Raw genomic sequence first — 13,194 nt, forward strand, 5'->3', positions numbered from 1 at the left:
AAAAAATCTATCCAACGATACAGTATTTGGTGAAATTGCATGTTGATCTTTTCCTTTATTGGTCACATGAATTGTTTTATTGCGCAATTACTATCTAACTATGAGTTTATTGATATGGGTGTAATGGAATAAAATGATCAGTATTACATTCCCTTTCCAATGATACCATGGATGACCAACTTTAGTGTTGAAATACAAAATGGCGGCTGAAGGTGTGGTCGAAAAAATTGGCACCTAACTTTTTTGGATTCAGCATCTTTAGAAAAACAAAATGAAATCTATTTTGGCACAAATATCGAGCTGGAAAACATATTAACCCGTACTAATCTAGAAAAGTCAGATATCTGACTTTTCTAGATCTAGAAAACTCCGACATATCCGAGATCTGAGTTTTCTAGACACCGTTATCAGACATATGGTATGGATGTGCTGTCTAGTCAACCCGAAAACAAAAACACTCATTTGTAAAAAAATATTTTTGATTTTTAAGTGACTTGACTTGTATAAAATTGTCTTTCACTTCCTTTCATAGTTTATTTGGTAAGTGTTTAACTTCAGCCATCTGTACTAGTCACCTCCACTACATATTGAGGTACATTTATTCATATTTTTATTTTATTTATTTTTTATTTTATTCAATCGAAACCAACAGCGATAATTACCGCCACTAACAGCTTTGATACAAACAAAGCCAGGACTGTTTAAAGCACCATGATTGGTCCTAACATTGATCAAGGGCTTCTCTCGTCCAGTGCCCACCTTGACCAGAGGTCTGAGGCAGATACTAGATGCAGGGGCTGCCGTAAAAGTCAGCAGTGCTGATTTCAAATGCCTAACAGGACCCCAGCTCCGTATACAGCACCCGCTATTCCCAGATGGTCTCCCATCCAAGCTCTAACCAGGCCCAACGTTGCTTAACTTCAGTGATCTGACGAGAACCGGTGTTTCAACGTGATAAAAACATACATACAGAAGGCAAACAGTGTACAATAAATTTGGAAAGCACAAACTAAAACAAGCTATAAACAAATGTTTAAAAGCGTTATAATAATAATGTAGGGATAGTAGTCTGTAATTTCCAACAATTAGTCTTGCACAATACAAGGGAGCATCCAACAAATTCTTACAAATGTGGTTGCCATAAGGGGAAGCATATTACGAAACAGTTTAGAAAGTAGGCCATTACCAAACTTCATACAAAGACTCACGTACCCTTTCAATTCCAACACATTGAATATTGGTTAACGAGCTATGCCACAACAGACATGCATGATGTGAACGGTCATTTGGCATCAACAGTGGATGATTGCTGCCACAATCTGCCATTGGTCTGGTCTAAACATTTGCAGCTAGGGCTTTCCACAACCTTTTGGATCAAGTCAGTCAGGTTTCATGCTCAATCTCCTGGACTGATCCATGTGTACAAACGTCTTGCGTGATGTGGAAAGATCATGTTTCCAATATTGACTGTGAATGATGTCTTCCATATTCTGTAGTTGCTTTAAGGCATTAACAATTTCTTCTCCAACTGGTGGCTCTCTTGAGCATGTTGTTGTTTATTTGATATAGGATTTTGTTCCATCTATTTGTACAGTGTTTCACAGTACTTCACATGCATATTTTTTGGTTATCCGCACTTTGCGGATCTTTTTTGCTTTTGTTTTTCTATCTTACGTTTTTTTGTCCGCAGCGTAACAACTTTAATACTTGTCAACATAAGATTATATAACTTTGTCAGAGACTTGCACGTTAGAGTCACGTCACGTAAGTTACGCGCGATTTTATGACTTACGGGAATTTAACATAGGTTGATAACCATATACCAATTTAAATTGAAACTTAGCAAAGTGTAAATTTATTTCATGCGCTAACTATCTGTGGAAGAAAAATGGCATGTTTACAGAAAGTTACACGCGCACACACGTTTTAAGCATTGTAGTGAATTTATAGTGTTGATTCCGATCATAACGTGTTCTCTTGCATATTTAATCCACGCGACGTACACCGACTGCCAAATGATTCCACATACAAAAAGTATATTCAACTAAAACTTTCATTTCTTGTAACTCAGTGTTAATACAATACAACTTTCTACCAGTCTAGACCTTTCTTCTCTATACTCTATACGTCTTTCCACTATAATATTATTTGCTCTTCTGTTAATATCTATACAATTTACTACTTATACTCGACATGCAAATTAGTATGGGCGGCCATTAGGGCCAAAATAGACAAACTTTGCCGTACGAACAATTCCGCTCCCGTAAGGCAAACTAATGGCGTTAAAGACATAATTCCTCGAGTGACAAACAAATATTGCCGTACGGACACACACACACACATTGCCATATGAACAAATTGCCGTATGGTTAAATTGGCGTAAGGACAAAAATTGGCGTAAGGACAGAAATTGGCGTAAGGACAAAAATTGCCGTAAGGACAAAAATTGGCGTAAGGACAAAAATTGGCGTACAGTCTAACTAAATATAAACGTTGAGGGTAGCATAGTATTTTAAAACCACGTGACTGAAACCACTCTGTGTCCAGTCCTGCTGGGGATTAAAAACATAATCGATCATTGAAGGCCTGTGTCAAGCTATGTCTTACTTATGGTTTTTATGGTATTAGAAAATAAATATTTGTGAGAAAACGGCGGATTGCTCCTCGGAGTCACTTTGATGGGATTATACTAGGGTACCTCTTTAGTCGTCCAGTATAGGCTAAGTTAGAGTAGGACCGCTGGTCCCATTTTTACTCGGAATTTATCTTTTAAATCTGAGTGTAATAACTCAATTACGTTTTTTTATATATAGTGAAATTTGATACTGTATTTGTGAGAAAACGGCGGATTGCTCCTGGGAGTTACTTGGTGCATGAATTAAAGAAAAGAATAATATTCCTTAATCCATGCTTGGTGGGATTATACTAGGGTACCTCCTTAGTCCAGTATAAGTTAGAGTGGAACTGCTGGTCCCGTTTACTCAGCATTTATCTTTTAAATCTGAGTCATGTAACTCAATTACGATTTTTTATATATAGTGGAATTTTATACTGTATTTGTGACAAAACGGCGGATTGTTCCTGGGAGTCACTTGGTGGGATTATACTAGGGTACCTCCTTAGTCGTCCAGTAAAAGTTAGAGTATGACCACTGGTCCCGTTTACTCAGCCCTCATCTTTTAAATCTGAGTGTAACTCAATTACGATTTATTAATATTATAGTGAAATTCGATACTGTATTTGTGAGAAAACGGCGGATTGCTCCTGGTAGTCACTTAGTGGGATTATACTGGGGTACCTCCTTAGTCGTCCAGATGTTAGAGTAGGACCACTAGTCCCGTTTACTCAGCATTTATCTTTTAGATGAATATGACTTGGACAAGTATACCAACATGACTATAGTTGAGAACAGTGTTAAACGGTATCGTACATTAATGTTATTTGTTGTATTTTATTAAGTTTATCCTATTCTTTATCACTGTGCTCAAGTATACCAAAATGACTATAGTTGAGAACAGTTTTAAACGGGATCGTACATTAATGTTATTTGTTGTATATTGTTAAGTTTATCCTATTCTTTATCAATGTTCTCAAGTATACCAAAATGACTATAGTTGAGAACAGTGTTAAACGGGATCGTACATTAATGTTATTTGTTGTATATTGTTAAGTTTATCCTATTCTTTATCAATGTTCTCAAGTATACCAAAATGACTACAGTTGAGAACAGTGTTAAACGGGATCGTACATTAATGTTATTTGTTGTATATTGTTAAGTTTATCCTATTCTTTATCAATGTTCTCAAGTATACCAAAATGACTACAGTTGAGAACAGTGTTAAACTACATCGTACATTAATGTTATTTGTTATATTGTTAAGTGTATTCTTTATTCTTAATAATTGTACTAAATTATTAAGAAAGAAACAGTAGTAAGCATAACATTTCCCCACTCCTACATTAGCATGGTAGGACATTGTAATGGTCGCAGGTGGCTCAACTTTATTTATTACTGCAATAGGATGGACATGGTCCTACTACCACCTTACCATCCAATAGGATTCCAGTAAATTTCCTTTAGGGCCTACTACCATGTCAATCAGAATTCAGTAATTAAATGAATGAACCCCTCAAGTTAACAAGGAAATCAGCCTATCCGAATATACCAGTAGACTTCGTCGTACAGTCGTACTGTGGTAATAGTTGAGAATTCTCAATAGTCAATTTGGTATATTTTATATACCTGGCAGGACTGGACACAGAGTGGTTTCAGTCACGTGGCTTTAAAATACCATGTGCCCTCAACGTTTAGATTTAGTTAGACTGTACGCCAATTTGTCCTTACGCCAATTTTTGTCCTTTCGGCAATTTTGTCCTTTCGGCAATTGTTGTCTTTACGGCAATTTTTGTCCTTACGCCAATTTGTGTCCTTACGCCAATTTTTGTCCTTACGCCAATTTAACCATACGGCAATTTGTTCATATGGCAATGTGTTTGTGTGTCCGTACGGCAATATTTGTTTGTCACTCGAGGAATTATGTCTTTAACGCCATTAGTTTGCCTTACGGGAGCGGAATTGTTCGTTCGGCAACGTTTGTTTATTTTGGCCCTAATGGCCGCCCATAAATTAGGGGCTTCAGAGGAGGATAAAATGTTCCCTCCAAAGTTTCCCACCAAAATTATACCATTATGATTGGCTTATAAATTTAGCAGACCTAGTCTAAAACATCCTTTATCTAACCAAAGGAAATCAGAAACATAACATTATGACCAGCATGTACAAATTTCCAGGTGCGTGCAATTTTTACGTGCGCTAAAAACATCCTTTTTTTGTTTTTGAAAATGATGTTTTTCCAGCTTTTTCTAGTAATTTCACCAACTTTTAAACAATTTCGACTTATGACGTCATCGTATGGCCACTCGAATATAAACTTATCCGTATTTCAGTTTCCCTCATATTTTGATGCTGTCTAGGTCAATCAATTATCTTTTGCATGATTTACCATTTAAAAAATGTTTAATGACGTCATCATGATAAAAAGCGTGAAACACTTGGGTCACTTTTTTCATCATTACAGTAAATTTCAATATGTTATAGCTCCTCAGAATGAAAGGTGATACTGATTAAAACATTTTCTGGAAGCTTTTGAATTGTAGATACGAATTTATGTACAAATTTTGCACATCGGATGTTGTGACGTCATCATATGGCCAGTTGAATTATAAAAGTTGAATTTCCATATTTTGCGTCACAGTTCATGACATTTAAAAGAGTGCGCATCCAAATTCTACGTATCCAAATTTCTTCAACACGTTAATATGTTCCGAAATTGCTATCTACGCGTTTCATTATGATGACGTCATCATGTTAAAAATTGAAATAAAAGGCGGGTTCCGGTATTTCCACCTATTCTGCACTGTATGTAGTATTTATACAGTATATAGTGTATACTGTATATACTTAGACACAAAATAGAGGGTAAAAAAACATTTGATTTTCTTCAGGTCACAATGGCATAATTGTTTTTCTGTGCGCAATATTCTACTGTATGACAGGCACATGGCGTTTGCACGGCGGATAACCTTACTCGTCCATAGTGACGAGTTCAAATCTAGTTGATTTTTCATTTCGTTTTCCCAGCTAACTATTGTGCTATTTTTTCGGTTATATAAATCATGAATAATACCACCAAACACTTGCGAGTTAGGATGACTATAACGAGGCATTTAATAAAAAGGCAAATTGCCTTAAAATGTAAATGTGACGTGTTTCGAGAAACTATTCTCATCATCAGAACAGTAAACAACGCCTAGAGTACTTATATACCAATAGGACATATTGTATGTAAATAAGTAAGTAATTAGCATAATAAAACAAGGAATGTAGGCAACAACCAATCATATGGCAAGTGTGACGCCTAAGTTATAGATTTGTTTGTTCAAGGAAGGTTTACTCCACGAGATGTGGAGGGCTTCCTTGACCTTAAGCTTGAAAGCGGAATCTGCAGAATCCAGAACGGTGAAGCAACCCGCATTAGCGAGGGCCTTACACCGTTCTGAATCCTGCATGTAATTGGACCTGGGGAGCCGGGACGCCCTCTATACCAATGAGTATAACCAAGGAACACAAACACTTGAGTACGGGTACTTCTTTGTCTTTATTCCAAAGCGGTAAAACTGCAAACAAACATAATCGATACATAGTCTAGTCACAAACATCATGAATAAAATGATTAATGGATTTATATAGTAAATATGTCAGAATGGTGAAATATTACATTCTCTACAAACAGAGATTATCAACTGTTTGCAAACTTCAATTTCTTACAATAAAGTTTAGCGTTACGCATAACACACTTCAGTTACATCAAAACCTATGAACCATCGAATGTAAACATAATAACTGATTATTACAAATAAACTAACAGAGTGTGACTCAACATAATACGGATTCAATCTGAGGAAGCTTCGGGAAGCAAATCACTTGGATAACTTTAAAATGTCTAAAAAGAAACATATTATCACTAAATAATAACGTTGGTAAACACCGCTTTCAATCTCTAAACTAACTCATAAATATTCATGACTAAGAAAAATCGGCGAGTGTAGGTCCTTTAGCAAAAGCTATAAATAACCAGAAACTAAGAAAACTATACGATTAAATTATAACCTTCTAGTGCTTAAAATATATATGGATAAACGCTAGTTGTATTTTAGGCTTAACATACGGCATACAGTGCTAACATATGGCATACAACGTTAACATAGGTGTACATTCTTCGTTAACGGGAAGCACGAAACAACGACGAGCCACACCTTGTCATCCTTGTGGTAACATGTTGGACCAAAGATCCATAAAATTCTTCTAATATAATAAGTAACAGCTAACAAAATAACAACTATCAGATTCTAAGGTAAAAACATAACTACTATATATAGGTTCCGAAACTCACCAGAAAACATTAAAACGGTGATAAACACAGGTAACTTTGCCTCTTAAAGATACATCTTTCAAAGATGACTAACTTGTTAAAAAAAATGTAACCTTGCGGTAGAGCTAACCTTAGTTTACCCCAGAGGGCGCTACGATCAATAAAACTCCTCAAACGGACAGCACACTGCAGATGTTGAAAAATGTGAGAAGCCTTGTCCCTGAAATGTTCACACACCCGCATTGATAACCGTCTATTGGTTTCACCAATATACATGGAATTACATCCCATACATTTAAATTTATATACAACACGAGAGCGGAACACATCAGAGACAGGGTCCTTAAGACTAAAAAAGTTTGAAATTTTGAATGATTTGAAAGCTAATTTAATATTAATACCTTTGCAATATTTACGTGTAATTTTGTCGATTCTTTGTTGTGCGCATTTGGCAAACTGTAAGGTAATTTAAAATAAAGAACCTGGTTTTGTTCAACAATCAACTCAACTGACGCAACATTGCAAGGAGAAAAAATATTACTAAGATATCTGTAAATATTGTCATTAATTAGACTGAGTGGAAAACCGTTTTTACTTAAAATGGTTTTAAGAGTTGAAATGTCATTGTTAAAGCTATGACCAGGAATTATTCAATTTGTAAACTCTGTCAATCAAAGTACGAACAAGCCCAATTTTGTAAGAAAAGGAAGTGAAACTGTTAAAATTAGTGAGGAGACCCGTGAAGGTAGGCTTTCTGAAGACCGAAGTTACGACAGAAGAACCATTATTGTTTAGCATTATATCTAAAAATGGAAGACAATGGTCAATCTCATATTCAACTGTGAACTTTGTGTTAGGGTGCTGATCGTTAATAAAGTCAAAGAAAGTATTTGCATCATCTTTTGTATTGCATAAACAAAAAATGTCATCAACATAACGACGGTAAAACATGACCGAAGCTTGTGAGAAGTTCTTTAACCATGTTTGTTCATGATGACCCACAAATAAATTGGCTAAAACAGGTGCAAGTGGGGATCCCATTGACACACCGTCTATTTGATCATAAATATCACCATTGAATATGAAATTGGTTTTTTCCGTAGCAAGTAAAAACAATTTGCGTAAATCGCTTTTGTTTAAGCTCATATTATAATTGACATCATTAGTGATATAGTCAACAGTAATGTCAATGCATTCAAACAGGGGGATGTTCGTGAACAAACTAACAACATCAAATGACACCATACATTTGTGCGAAGTGTCAACATGTTGGATTTCCTTCACAAATGTGAATGAATCAGTCGCCACATATTGATTAGGTAATACCGGAAAGTAATTCGCATACAAATTTTGCCAGATTATAATTGACAGCGCCAGTGATTTCGGTTATCATTTTCAATCTTTAAACTCCAGTCACCCATGTAGACTGTGATGTCTTTCTTACAGTACAAAACTTGTCAAGAACATTCTTTAGTAGTTCGACATAAGTGATGTTGGATGTGCCTTAAGTGTGGTGAATATCACTGATTGAGTTGAGTAGCCCAACACAGACTGGGCTGTCCATCCACCACCTCGTAGAGGGTGTATTTTTCAATAAACCGATTATGGTTGGCATTGTGGTATTAAAGTTGATTAAATAAGTGATTGAGAGTTCCCATGAACATTTTTAAATGTAAAATATGTCTTTAAAAAGACATATTTTACTGATGCTTACAGGCATAATTTATGTTATATTGTGAACTTTTTTGAAATGGCGATGTCGACAGACTCGTCAAGTTCAAGTTATTTTTTTATGTTTTCACAAACAGGTATAAATACCAAATAAAAACAAAGACACTCACACAGTACGCCATTACAGTATCATCGCATGTAAACGAGGAACTAGACCACTCAGCATCTTCTTATGCAATGTTACCCCAGCCCGCCCCACCCAAATTTTTACAGATCTTGAAAGTACAGTAATGTTAAATCATAACTGTCATCGGAATAACAAAAATACTATAGTAATATACATAAATGTTTCAATTCAGATTATTTTTTCGCATGTTCAACATGATATTTTTCAACAGAACTGTTCATTATCATTTTAATGTTGTTATGCATACTTACACGTTTCAATTTCAGCCAAAATACAGCAGAAAAAACACAGTAGTATTTAACATGAAGAAATATACAAAGATGAAATTGTGTTTAATTGTATTTCAAGGTAAACCATTAAAGCGACAATGACTTAAAAATGGTTACCTTTTTCCTTGTTTTTTTTTAATCATAAATCAGGAATGTCTTGAACACATGAAGTATACCTGAAATACTTTTCAGGTATGCACACACTATTTAGTTTTTATGTGTGACATATACATAATTTTGAATTCAAGTAAAAAATCTGCTTCCAATGATTTTGTTGAAAATATTGCTATGAGTTAAGTGCCATTTCTATTGCTCTTTGTAATGCCATAGGTGCCCAACGTCCCTGTTCGTTCACAAATATCACACCTCTTTCAATGTAAACCATTAGAGGTCCAAGGGAGTAAATCTGTTTTCCATCAAATCGTCTTTGTGTTATACAAAACAGAAGTCCACATTCTTGTGCCTAAAAAAATAAATAATCAATTTTAATGATATATCTTGTTCTATCCATAGTTAAGCTTTCTACTTCTAAGGGCATTCCACAGCCAAAAATTAACCTATAAACTGCCTGTAGAAATGGGGTTTAACCTAGCCTTTTAACCTTTGACATGAAGGGCAAATTGTTGTGATTAGGCACTTGGTTGTTCGGTAATGACTAATCATACTCACTTTATTTTTTTATTGTCACCTAATTGGTTAAAAAAATTACCGATAATTTTTGTTTTGGCTGCGGAAAAAGGGCCTAAGCCATAGGGCTGATACTCACATCATTCACCATGGGAAATTCTAATGCCAACATTTTTAGGCTATTTTAGAATGGTGATTTTCTATAAAAGTTTTGTTTAAATTTGACAGTTTTCCATGTCTTTAAATGACAAAGAAAACTTTTACCATAAATTAGGTTAAAAAATGAAATTTACCCAACAAATGATATTTTTCATTTTATTTTGTTTGTTTTAAGCGAAATCTTGTTTTATCAAAAAGTGAATATACATTGAATAAAACTATGATTTTATTCAATTGTTTATACAGAAATTTACTGCTGTGGATCATAAAATGGTTTAAAGAAAAGTGTTACTTTTTTTTCAACTAGATCTCTGAATGTTGTTGGAACTGCAATTCCAGAAAAACTTCCTCTTTCACTCTAAAAAAAAAAAAACAATTTAAATATTTCAGATTTGTTTCTCAGGGTAAATTACCCATAATTTATGAATAGATAATGCAAATAATAAAATATTAAATAATTTAAATATACTTTAAAAGAAAGAGTTTGGAGAGCTTTTACAGACATTATTTATTTAAGTTATTACCTCTGTTTCAGTTGGTTTTCTATTATGATCTGTTGTATTTGACGAATACTGAAGGTTGTCTACACTAGCAGTGAATTTTCCCGACACGGCATGGTTCATTAACTCAAGAGCACGGTTGAAATAATCTTAAATCAAACAAAAATTAACAAACTTAATTATTATTCCTGCTCTCTACACTTGGCAATACTTAATTGACTAGACTTAGATTTCCATTTTATTGGATGTTTCCTGTACAACTGTATTTTTATGCTGAATGAGACAAGGAGTAAAGAGTGTCCTTTAAATAAATTCCCTTCCGAAAGGGAAAAAAATAGTAAGTGCGTCGGTTAATTTCCCTGCCACTGTTCATCTTTAACTAGGGCTACTAGGTTTAAAAAAAAAAAAATAATGAGGTGAAAATGAACAATATGTTTTAATTAGAAAGGTTGATCATGAACCATTCTATTGTTGCAATGTTAAAATGAGGTTATTTGCTTTGTTTGGAGCATTGTTTGCAGTAATTTATAAACACATTTATTATAATAATAATGTATCCATTTTTAAAGCTAAAATTCCATGATGATGCTTTTTTGTCGATTTTATAAGTGGCTTGCAATATCGATGACATCATCAACAAACAAATGAAAGCACTCAGAAACCGAGTGAAGTACTTGGCAAAATATATCCACAGAGAGGGAGCATGTTGAAAGATACATTTTTTGCTTTAGGTATAAGTTTTACATGGTTAAAAATAGGCATGTTCTGTAAGTATATCTGTATGTACAGAATGAAATAAGGAATGACGCATAGTATACTCAAAAACTGATTATCAACTAACAATAGTTTAATTTGAATAACAATAGGACAGCACTGCAAAAAACTAGTGGGTGAATTTGAAAAGAAATAGGTTTTTAAAAACTACTTGTATCAAAAAACCTGTACATTTAAATCAAATTATGTTTTAAAATTACAAATCAATAATTATAACTCCTGCCTCTTGTACAAACAAGTTTTTTGGACAAGTAGTTCGAGAAAATGCAATTTCAGTTTACTTGTTACTTTAAGACTGCTCGCCGGCTTTTGAAAATTGTCTCCTATCTTTTAACACTAGCTGGTCTGAAAATAATATCATTTTTGGATGGTCTGAAAGTATATACCTATCTACCCCGAAAAATTCAGAATGATAACTTCAAAATTGTAAGCGCTATCGTGCTAACAAACATACATACAAATAAAGCAACTACTATACTATATATATCTCTTTTTTTTAAAACCTATATTATTTACACTAAATGAATACAGGAATCAGAAAATTGCTCAAATGTATGAGAAACAGAGTTTTGTGATACGTTGGGGATCTGTTTCAAATCCATTTACAGTATCCAATGGAGTTAGACAGGGTGGGGTTATGTCCCTTCTCCTTTATAATATACTAACAATTATGCTTGCCCCAGGGCGGGTTTTAAAATTAGTTTAAAGCCTTCTCAGTACATAACACACATACCTCCCTATACTCACCAACCCCCACCTCTCTTCAATAACACCCCACACTCTTTTTTAAAAACAAATTCTTCCCAGTACAAATTTAATTCAAGTTCAGTTTCAAATTGAGAGGGTACACATAGCTACAATAGGCCATACATAGCTACAATAGGCCTATGGTTTAAGTACGTTGTAAACTGTGTAAATAAATAGGTGTCATATTGGCTGATAATTAAAATATCTAATTTTGATACTGCTGCCCCCTAGCTTTTTTTCTCCTCTCACCATCCAAGCCACAATCAACAAACCTTAACTCCTCCCCTGGACAGTTCAAATGTAGTAGCTTTTCCTATTACAATTCCAATCATAGGCTACTTCATTACGCCAGTATTTTCGGTCCTCCTCCTCCCTCTTCAAACACACCCCAGATACTGGGTGATGTGTTTAAGAAGGTTCCAGTTAAAATTATGTTAGCCATCACTCCCAACCGATAATCCCTCAGTGGCAGTTTAAAACATTTCCAACACAGTTTCGGTCTTGGTGATAGGCATACTATACATCCTCACCCCAAACTCCCAGCCACTTTCCAGGGATAATTAAAATACTTTAACATTTTCCAACTACAATTCCCGGTACAATTGCGATCATTTTGTTATCCCATATGTATGGTTACATGCAGAAATAGAAATTTATATAACGAACAAACATCGAAAGTGGGCCATTTTGACCACATTGTGGCCCCTAACATGGATCCTAGATGGCGGATGATGTTGAAATATAGTGGTAGAGAACGTGTATACGTTCACACAGGAATAGATGTCTGTAATGAGACAATCCAAGAGACTGATACATAGCTGGATATGGTTAAATTAAAGTACTTTGCTAAATGTGTAAATGAATAGGTGTCATAAATGGTAGAGAACGTGTATATGTTCACACAGGAATGGATATCTGTAATGAGACAATCCAAGAGACCGATATGGAAAGTACTTTGCTAAATGTGTAAATGAATAGGTATCATATTGGTTAATGATTAAAATATGTATATCTATATCTATATTTCCCCAAAGCCCTTCTTAAGGATAATTCAAATACTGTAAAACATTTGTAGTATAATTTTACAATTCGATAGCCTACAATCCCGAGCCCAAGCAAAAATGAAATCACAAACCACCCCCACCCCCTCCCCCTGCCACAAAAACCCCAGGACTCGGGGAATTTTTAAATGTAGTTCAAAACCTTCCGGGTACAATTGCGATCATTTTAAAACCCCATATGTATGGTTACGTACAGAAACAGAAATTTGTATAATGAACAAACAGACAGAAAAACTCTCTCATTTATTACCTCCGCCAAGGAGGTTA

At 34.7% G+C, this 13,194-nt stretch overlaps 1 protein-coding gene across 3 annotated transcripts in view; it reads right to left on the reverse strand.

The window, feature by feature from the left end:
- Positions 1-4,630: 4,630 nt before the first annotated feature.
- Positions 4,631-13,194, reverse strand: part of LOC140040742 (tuftelin-interacting protein 11-like) — a 57,327-nt gene continuing 48,763 nt past the window's right edge. For 2 of the 3 annotated variants that reach the window (XM_072086900.1, XM_072086901.1), the window contains 3 exons: positions 10,370-10,494; positions 10,138-10,203; positions 4,631-9,522 (listed from right to left, as the gene is read on the reverse strand). In XM_072086900.1, the coding sequence (XP_071943001.1) occupies positions 9,346-9,522; positions 10,138-10,203; positions 10,370-10,494 (368 nt within the window). In that variant the 3' untranslated portion in view covers positions 4,631-9,345. The remainder of the gene's footprint in view (positions 9,523-10,137; positions 10,204-10,369; positions 10,495-13,194) is intronic. The other variant, XR_011842769.1, reaches the window with a different exon arrangement.

Source organism: Antedon mediterranea, chromosome 2 (genome assembly GCF_964355755.1).
Source record: "Antedon mediterranea chromosome 2, ecAntMedi1.1, whole genome shotgun sequence".
In the NCBI taxonomy this organism is placed as follows: domain Eukaryota; kingdom Metazoa; phylum Echinodermata; class Crinoidea; order Comatulida; family Antedonidae; genus Antedon; species Antedon mediterranea.